The sequence below is a fragment of the Athene cunicularia genome, assembly GCF_003259725.1.
Source record: "Athene cunicularia isolate RWA chromosome 2 unlocalized genomic scaffold, athCun1 chr2_part1, whole genome shotgun sequence".
In the NCBI taxonomy this organism is placed as follows: Eukaryota; Metazoa; Chordata; class Aves; order Strigiformes; family Strigidae; genus Athene; species Athene cunicularia.
Window position 1 is genome coordinate 44645817 of NW_020799095.1, and position 11427 is coordinate 44657243.

General features: G+C 37.8%; 1 protein-coding gene across 1 annotated transcript in view; it reads left to right on the top strand.

The window, feature by feature from the left end:
• Window positions 1-4391, top strand: part of PAXIP1 (PAX interacting protein 1) — a 29832-nt gene extending 25441 nt beyond the window's left edge. The window contains exons 17-21 of the mRNA XM_026843510.1: window positions 1367-1467; window positions 2723-2857; window positions 2941-3016; window positions 3559-3619; window positions 4055-4391. Of these exons, the coding sequence (XP_026699311.1) occupies window positions 1367-1467; window positions 2723-2857; window positions 2941-3016; window positions 3559-3619; window positions 4055-4070 (389 nt within the window). The 3' untranslated portion in view covers window positions 4071-4391. The remainder of the gene's footprint in view (window positions 1-1366; window positions 1468-2722; window positions 2858-2940; window positions 3017-3558; window positions 3620-4054) is intronic.
• Window positions 4392-11427: the final 7036 nt, after the last annotated feature.

Here is an 11427-nt window from a genome sequence, read left to right on the forward strand (position 1 = left end):
AATTTAAAAAATACTTTAAAGGTTTGCTTTAGAGTGTTTAAATAGTTGGATGTTGTTAAGCACTGTATTTGCTTCTCATATAAACATTTGCAGATTTTTACCTATGGTTACATTACTTTTTAGGCCCCAAATACTTTTGGTTTCAGTAATTTTTCTAAAATAGAAGTTGTAAGGAACTAAGCCACTGTTGGAAATACACACAAAAATAATTTTGAGTAATTGAAGTTAAGTAGTCTAGTACCTTAACAGTGTTGGAAGAAACTAACTTTGTGTTTACACTGTTTTTCTGTGGACAGAAAACCAACATAGATAGTTTTGATCTTTTGACAAGGATGTTGGATCTGAAGAAAATGTTCTTAAAGGCTGATTATTTGTTTTGTGATTGTTTTATTCTTTTTATATAATCTGCTTGCAAGGAGCAAATGTATAATATACCTGCCTAACCATCACAAAGACTTCAATCTATGGATAATGAACCAATAAACGAGCAAACATTTTTATAGATCTAGAGAAGGCAACTTGCTTGATTGAGCATCAGTGAACTGGGGAATCAGTCCATTTGGAAACTATTAGAAAATAAAGAAGGCCTGGGAATTTAGAAGGATGACTGTTCTGAAATACTTAATCTACTGACATTTAGTGGATTTGTAGATAATGGGCTGCCTTCACTTTTGTACCTAGTACAATGATGACAAATATGACAGTTATTTAGAAAGATTGTCCTAGTGGCTTTCTTTGTCTCTTGGAAAAGTATTAACACCATCTTTTGCAAGTTATCAGAACTATCCTTGGAAAGACCAATTTGTTCTCCATCTTTTTTTTTTTCTTTAAATTTGGGTGTTTTGAATAAATCTGAATTAGAAATGTGTTTGACATAGTTTTGTGTGGAAAGATTAAGACTGAAATTCCATCCCAGATTAAAAAAAAAAAGCCCCTGCTGAAGTAACAGGACAAGGGAAACAGATGGAAAGTTTGGTCTGTTGAGGCGGCATGAGGAATTGAAGGCAGTTTTGGGCCTCTTGTAGGTTGTCATGGTGGTTTGTGCTTAAATTTAATCATTCTGTTCCTTTGTTTGTAGAGGATCAATAAGTAAAAGTTTGCAAGTTCCTCCAGTAACTCAGAAAAAGGGACTTCATAGAACGGTGGTTGTTGCTAGCTACACAAGTGTGAAATACAGTTTTATTCTCCAAGTAATCGTGGGTCATCCTTGTAAGATGCCTAATAAAAGGCAGTATTATACTCATGTTAAAATTAGTGTTTACCATTTAGAGTCCCCCTCTTGCCAACATTTTCTGATCAAATTAGATTCTGGGTTACGTTAATGTTTTTGTCTTTGTGCGTTACATCATCGGTCTGTCTTTTTCAGATGAGCAGAACTTTGTGCTCAGAGATGCTGAAGCTGAGGTGCTATTCTGCTTCAGTTTAGAAGAGTCTCTGAAGAGAGCACAAGTAGCTCCACTATTCAAGGTATGCAGTTTAAAAGGACATTTAAATACTCGGAGCTTTTCAACCTAAATTTTTCAGCACTTGGACCACAGCTTTTGTAGCCAAGAGCAATAAAACAGACTAGTGTATAACATGAAGCATTTGTTTTAAATTTTATTTTTTACTTTATGCCCATTTCCTGCCTAAGCATTGTTAGGATGGATCTAAGCTCTCTGAGTGCCTGGATCCTGTAGATGTGAACAAAACATGCTCAATATACTTAACAGTATTTGTTCCCTTACAAAATTTAGAACATTGCTCCTTTATTTGTAAAATGCAGCTTATAGAAGAGACTTTTTGTTTGGTTGGTTTTTAACACCAACCTGGTACTCAAAGCACTTGTCTATAAAAATAAGGGCCTGGGAGTAAGTTTTCACTTCAGCCAAAGGGAGTTATTCTCTGATTCTCCTTGAAAACTGCACTTACCACCAGGCTGTTTGTGAGGAGGGTGCAAGATAGTTTTCACGCCTCCAGTTAAAAGGTCACACTGCAGAGAGGTATATGAAGATCCAAGTTGCTAGAGGTTTTACAGTGTAACTGAACTTGAGGGTTTTTTTTTCTTGAGTTAAACCATCTAAAAAGGGTATTTTTACAACTTGTAATGAATAAGATTCTATATCTTCTACTGAGTTTGCATACTACATTTCACTCACTTTTGCAGTCTAAAGATAGCAAGGTTATTTGTTTATTCCTAGCTGGTAAACAGAGATTATATACTTTGTGATCTGATCACTTGTATTGCTCTCAGAAAAGTAGTGGGGTAATGTAGTGGGGTAATTTTTGTCAGAAAGTAATATATTGGCTATTAATTAAGAGAGTAAAGTTCTTTTGCAATACTTGAGATGTCCCTGTGCTTGAAGAAGCAAGGAGCATTGATGTTCTTATATATATTACCAAGCTGCAGTTACTTTTTTTTGTTGTTTTGTTTTTAAAACCAGAGTTGAACCTAGTGGTCATTTGAAGGTTTCCTGTTTGTTATTTTCCAGGTGTTGAAATAAGCACACCTAGGCTGTTCAAACTTAGCAAAATTGTAGGTTTGTCCGTCCAGGGAAAACATCAGTGGTAATTAAGGACAACTCATCAGCTGATGAATTTGTTGCCATTAGCTGTGATATCTAACACCAGTTTACAAAGCCTGCCTGTGATTGTCTTAAGAGTCACATGATAGTAAAACTTAAGGCATTGCAGAAATCAGTTAACAAACTTCTTACTCTTATTCTTTCTTTTCTCTTTTTAGGGAAAATATTTTTACATTACACCTGGAATTTGTCCCAGTCTTTCCACCATGAAAGCTATTGTGGAATGTGCAGGAGGAAAAGTATTATCTAAACAACCTTCTTTTCGAAAACTCATGGAGCATAAGCAGAATAAAGTGTGTACAGTGTTGCTTTCTAAAAATCACTGGTAATCTCTTACTGTGTTATTCTGAGTTTACAATGTATTTCTTTTGTGTAGAGTTTGCCGGAGATAATCTTGATTTCCTGTGAAAATGACCTTCATTTATGTCGAGAATATTTCGCAAGAGGCATAGGTATGTATAAATGATCAATGTAATTGGAACAGTATAGCTGTTTTTTTTTTTCTTTTTAAAAAAAAATATTTTACAAGAAAATAAATCTCTTGAAGCTTTCAGGTAATAGTAGAGGAATACATGGTCTGTCCTGCAAATCATGGAGAAATCTGAGGCAGCTGTTTGCTATTTCTAATAGAGGTATTTTAGGCCACCATAAATCTCTGGAAGGGTAGGCTTGAACTTGGGGCTTCAGTACTGGATGAGGCAAGATTATTGTCTCAGTATTCATCAAGTTAGTTAACTATCTGGGATTTTGCACTTCAGCGATTTTCACCTCAGTGTAGAACTCCAAGACATGCTGTATTTATTATCAAAAACATGCATGGGGAAGTCTGGTATTTGTGGTGTGAAATGTGTGATGGCTAACAGGAGGGGCTTCTCCCCTACACCTTTGTGTGAAGAACAGAAAGGTACAGAATGGCCCCTCCTGATGCGCGTGCAGATTGAGGAAGAATGTCTTTGTAGGATGTGAACTGTAGGCATGTTTTTGATATTTCCAGATGTCCACAATGCTGAGTTTGTCCTGACTGGAGTGCTTACTCAAACACTGGATTATGAATCATATCCTTTTTGTGTAAAGGCTGTCTACTGCTTAGGGAAGTGTGGTTTACTAAAAGTTTTTTTTAATTAGGAAGTAATTATTTATAATTTTTTAGGATGTTTACTTGATAGGAGGGTAGTTAAACACCCAGAAATCTAGCTTAAATTCAAAGTGGAATTAACTTTTTGGTAGGAAATACTTCAGTGGTGGTGGGAGACAGGGTTGTGAGAAAGTAATAGTAGTAGAATATTAAACAATATTTAAACAAACACTGAGAAAAGTATTTGTCACGAGTTAATTGCAGCTGAGGAAAATAGCTTTTTACTGAAGATTATAAGCCCTGTTTGATAAATACAGTGGAGGGCCCAGTAAGGGTTCTGTGTCTTTATACATGTTTTTATATAAGTTCTATTTTGCAGTCATTTCTTAAAATTGTTCTTTCTTAACAAACTTACATATAAATTTACTTGATGGATAGTGAAATGCCTTACTGCTTCGGAATCCTTGGAGCATTAAATCTAGCTGTTCAGCCATTGTATAAAGCAACTAAAACTTCCTGTGGATGCTGTTTTCCAGCTGTTTTCCTAGGGGTGATGAGCAGTTTAAAGCAGGAAAGCAAAAATAAACTGCATCTTTTTTAGGATGTGTAATTTTATTATGCTGAAACATAATTTACTATGTTTTGTATTATACTACCATTTTAAGAGCCCACTTTAGGTATCCTGATTAGCCCGTTTTTAAGCATTTTAACGTAAATTATGGTACTTCAGCCAAAATTGTAATTTGGATGTACAAATAAAAGGGCTTGCTATCTATTAAATTATGGATGTTGAAGATGAAAATGTTTTGTACTTTATTTTTATTTCTTATACTCTATTTTCTTTTATATTGATATTTTGCCCACATTTTAAATAAATGTACTTTTAAATGTTTTACTCTATATTTTAGTGGTGGTTCATTTTTTTTGAATACTGTGCAACAATGGCACTCTGGTAAGAGTAAATTACTCAAATCTTTTCCAAGCAATGTAAAATTATTTTAAGCTTAGTTTACCAGGTATGTTTTAATATATGAAATCCCAGTGCTTTAAAGGGAAATCGTTGTAAATGTCTATATGTTTTTACTGAAACAAAGAAGCATCTTGAAGGAAGGAGAAGCTATAGCCCTGCATACTAAACTGTTGTGATAACATTTGTTTGTATAGTGAGTTTTACTAAATAAATACTAAAAACAGTCTTCTGAATCTATATTCAGTCGTATTTCCTAATACCCACAAAGTTCTCATAATCTGACTTTCCTGTTTTTATCAGTTTAGATTCTAGTAAATGAAAAAATCATTCTAAAAGCATTTATTCTTTGATCAGCAAGCCATTCAACTGGTGGGACGGTGCAGATACTCCCTTTTCTGTACAGCATCAAGTATATTATAGCACCTTGTGAACCATTCACAGACAATTCAAAGTACAAGTTAGAAAATTACTTCAAACAATAGCTTGTCACACTACTTTTTTGAAGCATTTTGTGTTTTTATGTGAAACCATTTTACAGAGAAGCTTTTACAAATACAGTATCATTAAACTGGAGTAAGCTGCTATTTTTAACTTAAGCAAACCTTTCTACAGAGAAATTTCAAGTCTGTCTTTTGTGCTTGGCTTAAAATGTAAATCCACCTGATACCTGACCACGGTTTCTGTTGCCTTTCTTCCCATGCCTCAGTTCAACAAAGTGCTTAAGCAAATGACAGATTCAGGCTGTAAGTGGTAGTAAATTTGAAGATGAGTGAAGTCCTGTGGCGGTCAGTACTGTGCCTTTTGCCTGTTGTTGCTGGCTGTGGGTTCCTCAGCTGTCCTGATCTACTCCTGTATTTGCTGTTTCTGTTGTCAGCAGTTAGGGGCGACATGATGATAACAAGAACAGTAAAATTTCTATCAGCATGACGTTTGGTAAGGTGACAAAATATAGTAAATGAGAATATTCTCCTTTGGCTCAAGATGGTTTTCGGTGAATTGGAGATTAAAGAGGTATAGTACAGGGTGGGAGACAGGTACTTTTTCCCAAATGACGTTTACCTGTAACAACAGTTATGTACTTAGCGTGATGTTCAGCTTTCATAATACAGTTTCCTCTTTGTTATGAGATAGATTAAGAAAAGGTCTTTAACGTGGAGATCTAAGGTTGGAAGTTGATGACATGATCTTATGCTTTAACTTTTAAAAGTAGTAAAAAAAGGAGAGACTGCAGTGGGAGTTAATTGCTGGCTGATGAGTTATGCAAATTACTTAAATTATTCAGACATGTAGGCCTGGCAAGTCTGCTCTCCTTTTAGTGTCTGGAGGGAGAGAGTATCTGTAAAACCTGGCTTAGTTAAAGACCCTGGCAGAGAGCACATCTCTTAGCAATTTAGCAAACTAGTTTAGCTATCTACATCTTCTACATCACAGAAAATAGGTGAGATGAATCCTGCCCTACAGAACTTCAATACTGCATTGCATAAATACTATTTTTTTTTTAATGGAGAAGTACACTTTTTTATTTCCCCTTCAAATGCACTTTAGAATGTGTAATATTGAAATTATTTAAAGCTGTGTTAATCTCTCTATGGTTTGAAACTTTCTTCATTATATTAGTTACCATGTTGCAGAAAGTTTTTGGATTCCTTTTCCTTTAAACCAAATATCAGCTGGTTGTAGCTCTTCAACTTTGGAAATGCTGTGATACACAAAACTTCCTAACTCAAATAAATCCTTCCTACCTGTCATGCATTCACCATGTCTTCTGTATGCCTTACGAATGATGAATTGCCATATCAGATATAAACACTGGTTTCAGAAAGAGATACGCGCAGGTCAGTGGCTCTGCCTAATTGCATGAAGTCAAACACAAAGCATATGAATTTGCAGGACTGGATTCTAGAACCTAACTTGCTAAAACAGCTTTCTGCAAAATGAAACTTGGATCTGAAAGAAGAGAGGCAGAGAAACCAGGTTTGAATATGTTAGCAGTTTTTTGCCTCAGCAACATGAACTGCTAGACTTGATAATGCAGTTATGCCTCAATAAGAGTTCTCACCTGTTCTCAGGATTAACTTCAACATTTTCCACAGTGAATCAGTGTTGAGGATATATAATACCTTTGCCAAAGACTACTAGAGTTGAGACGTGAATGCAATAGCATCTGCAATGGAAATTTCCTTATGAAAAATATCCAAAATGCTGTCAGATATTGCATAGAAAAGCTTAAGAAAACCAAATGCAATCATGGAACAAATGAACCCCCTGGGAAACGTGAGTGGTAATGCATCTGTTTCATCATCAGTGGAGACAGTGTGTTTATTTAGCCAACATACAAGTATGACTGATTTGATTAACCTTTCAATTAGAGTTAAAAACAGAACCTGCCAAGAAATAGTCTTTCAAGAACCACAGGAGCTGTCCAGAGCCAACTGGCTTGCACAGATGTTACTGTGCGTGTGATTAGTGATAGAGAACGGGTTTGGTGAAGTATTCTGATACTAGGTTGCTGTTATGAACATGCTTTTCCTTCCATCAAAGGTTATAATACTTCAGTGTCTATTTGATCCTGTCTCCTGTACTCTGGAAAAGATAAGTACCTTTCATGTTGTTTAGTTGCTTGCAGAAGCATAAGGTCCATAATAGAAGCTTGTGTTTTTTGTAGAAAATCTGTCCTAATACAGCAGTTATTTGAAGATTAATACAGATCATGTCTGTAACAGCAAAGACATTCCATCAGTTAGGGATCTGCTGGAAGTCAGGGAGATGTGGTCTCCACTCATTACCCTGCCACTTTCTTTGCCATGAGTCATAAAGTATAAATGTAGAACAGAATTGTAGAAGTATGGCTGGAAGAGACCTCTGGAGATCCAGTCAAGTTTTCAGTATCTCAAAGGATGGAACTACCACAACCTCTGTGGGCATCCTGTTTCTGTATTTTGCTACCCTCAAGGTAATAAACTGTCTTCATATCTAATGAAAATGTCCATTGTTCTACTAATTTCGTCCCATGCACCTCCAAAAAGAGTCTGCTGCTTGTCATCTTTCTGTTCCTGTAAGGCAGTTGTAGTCAGCAGTAAGACCTTCTGCTCTTAAGGCTGAGAACACTCAGCTCAGCCTCTCTTTGTGCGCTGTGTACTTACACCCCCAATCATCTTGATGGTCTTCTGCTGGACTTGCTCATTAGGTCATTGTCCTATGCTATGGGACAAAACTCTGAAAAGAGAAAAGGTACTAGGTACCTTGGCCTCTTTCATGTCTTTCATTACTATGTCCCTTGCCATGTTGAGCTGTAGACTTTCCTTTTCCTTTCCTTTTTGCTGCTGATCTATTTACAGAAGCCTTTCATGCTGCCTTTCACATCTCTTTCTACTTTCAACTCTGGCTGAGCTCCTCCTGAATAAAAAAAACAGCTGCGCCATTCAACATGTGTAAAACATGAGTGGAGAGATAAGCACCAGAATGCATGTGTTTATGAAGGTTGTGCATTTAATCTTTACGCAGCTCTAATATTAAAAATGCATCAAACATTTTCTAAGCACAGTTTAGTTAGTTTGCCCTACCTCAAGGCAAAAGGATAGACAAGAAGACTGCTCTGTTGATGTTTCAGTATTTTATGTTTAAGTATTGTGATGCCTTACAGCATGCTAGGAGGTTACATAGGAGATAAGTTAGGCAAGAATTACCCTTTTTATGGATGAATATTCAGATTGAGAGAAATCTGCACTAGGAGTCATGAAGCAGGGAACAAAACCCAGGCTACCTATATTCAAAGTTCACATCTTGACAACCAGTCAAAGTCTGTTCTGTTTCCCCTTTCTTGTGTCTGTCCTATGCTCTCACAGCAAGAATAAAGAAATATCAAAGCAGTGGAGCTAAGGAACAGCAACAGAAGAATGAGAGCACACACCAGTGAAACAAGGAGAGAGACTCTCAGGCTGACTCCCTCAAAGAACAAACTTTTACAAGTGACTCCAGGGTTTAATAGGGGTAATTTTTCCTAGAATTTTTGTAGAATAGTAATTAATAAAAAAAATGTTAATAAAGAAGTTGCAGATGTGTTCCATCTTACCTGCAGGTCTAGGCGATTGCAAGAGATTATCTCCAAAATGTTTGCTAAAATTCATTCTGCAGGAAGCAGTATGGGCTACAGGTGCTTCCCTGTTGCTTTCTTAATCTTTAGAATCTGTGCTAGTGTTTAAGAAAAAACATTTTCAGGTTGTTATGGTTCCCAAATGTCTCTGAGCCTGACTAGTACTGGTCATGGACTAGCATTTCTGACCCAAGCAGTACTTACCCAACCCGTTTCGTTCTGATGCAAATGGTGATACTTTCAGAGTCAGCATCGTGAGCTTGCTGCCCCATCCAAGCTCTTCAGAAGAGGGAATGTGATCTGTGTACTAGCTGTTTGGTGCAGAGCAGGTTACACTAGCACCAGGCAGGTGGGTTAGGAAGGTGCCTTCCTTTTCTTAAAAAAGCAATCCAGTGTCTTTGAAATGCAACAGACCCCTCTGGAGGGAAAGACATGCTTGAAAAGCTTCCTCAGTGGGATATAGGAGCTTTCCCTGGAGGAAGGCAAGGGGAGAACACTGTTTGAGCCCTTGGGAGATGCTTGTAGCTCTGCCAAGGGAATTTCAACCTACAGAATACGCATGCAAACAATTGTGAAGAGTGAGTGATGCTTGGAAAAATATTCCTACCCTTATCAATAGGGTACATTTGTTTGATTCTCAAGCACCATTTTGTCAGAAGGGGAACAGGCTGTGCCTGCCAGGGAGAAAGCATGGTAGTCAGGGGACACCCCAGGTCAGGTAAATTGGACATAGTTTTGAATGGGCCTGCCTAGGATGTTTCCTCATAGCAAGCTATGCAAAAAGAAAAAAACCAACCATCTGAAGAAAAATAACAAGAGTATTTCAAACCTACTCAACTTGTCTATGTTCTGTTAATGCAATAAATAAAATATTTTCAAAGGAGAAAAAAGGGGAGAGAAGAGTTTGATTTTTCATGTGATGATGGTGGCTTCTAGCCCTGCATGGCGAGAGGCAGACTAGAGCCACTAGGACAGCTTGGAGAAAGAGATGAATTGCAGATGAGTCAGGAGAGCTTAAAAAGTTGTGGAGTGCTGGCTAGGCTGTGTCCTCCAAGGCTGTGACAGATGTGAAGTAAACCGGCTTTGTTCTGTCTGCAGTGAAATTTTGCTGTCTCACCTGGGTAAAGTGCATCTAGAGTCCTTCTGTGGTAACTCACTCCAGTGTTCAAACTTGAATATTGCTGAAGCTGTGGAAATACTGCAGCTGAGTGCATTTTTGTATTCTAAGCCCAACTGGAGAGGAGCCTGTGGGAGTGGCCCTGCAGACATGACGAAAATGCACTGGGTGGAAAAGAAAGGAATCAAACTGCAGACATACTCTTCCAGCATCCTTTAGCTGAGAGGCATGAGAGCTCACATCACCTAAGGGGAGAATGGAGAACTTGGAGGAACTGTGGTCTGAGGCATATTTAAGTCAACTCCCTAGCAAAGTTTGAAACACAGCAAGCACATCTCCTATTTCTGACTCTACCCAGACTGAACAAGACTCCCATCAACCTGACAATACCAGCATCTTTCAGTTCTCATGCAGTGTGTTTTTCTGTCTGTGCTTCTTACTCTCCCATTTCACATTGCTTTATCCCCTCAGCTCCTTATTTTCCCCCACTGTCCAGAGAAGGCAGCAATGGCCATGTATTCACCTTTACAGACTTGTGAGCTCTTTTGGGGCTGAAGACTGTTTTATCTGGCTGCCAAATGCCACCATCTTTCTGATAGAGAGCCTAGAGCAGTATATAAACCATTCAGGATATTAAAAACTGAGGGCATTAAAAGTAGTACATTTTGTGTCCTTAGACTCTAAACCCTCCAGGATGCTGTCTGCAGTGTGGGCAGCAGCTCTCATTTCCTTATGTTGTCTTTGACTTGTCTGTTCCTCACATGAGCGTGGGGTCATAGCACCACTCTGGAGAGGAAATCAAACGTTTTGCTCACTAGTAAGTTTCCCAGAGTTTCTCTGCAATGAATGTTCCCAAAGTGTGTTTTAATAGAGTGTTTCCCTCTTGGTCAGCACTGACTGATAAGGCTTCATTTCCTCTCCTACCATACCAAGAAGTTTTTTTATTGTGAATTGCATTTCTACTTCCATGGAACAGACAATATAATAAAGTGTAGTTATTAAAAGAAGTATCTCTCTTGATCTTGGAGACAGAAGTTAGGTAGAAGAAAACATTTGTAAACTGCTCTGATTTGCTTTGCTGTAAGGTAGTGAAATACCTGAAATACAAATTGATCAAATGCAAGCTCCATTAAATATCCATTCATTTACATTTGTAGTGAAATGCCAATATTAAACTGTTGAAAGCACTGTTACAGCTGTGATGATCCAGAAACACTAGAAAAAGCTTTACAAGGAGGGCACATACCTCCTTCTAGGCTAGCTGATATGGATCATCAAAGTGGCCAAATTCTGGATGATGTGTGCATCTGGAGAAAGGCTTTTGTGATTGAAAACTTCCCTGTTTTATCTGGTGATATCTGATTAAGTGCAAGACATCATCCCTTCCAACACACTTGCTCCCCTACGTCAGTGAGCTGGGCTATGTGAACCCCTGGGAGCATCAGTCACTCATGAGCAATGTGATGGCAAGAGAACACAACCTGCCCAGGGGCTGAAGTTTTGGTGCTTCTCTCCGCAGATCATTTAAAAAGATAAACTATTTACACAGCCATTACAGAACCTATTTTCACATGGGTGTAAGGCCCAGGGACTTTCTAAGAACCAAGA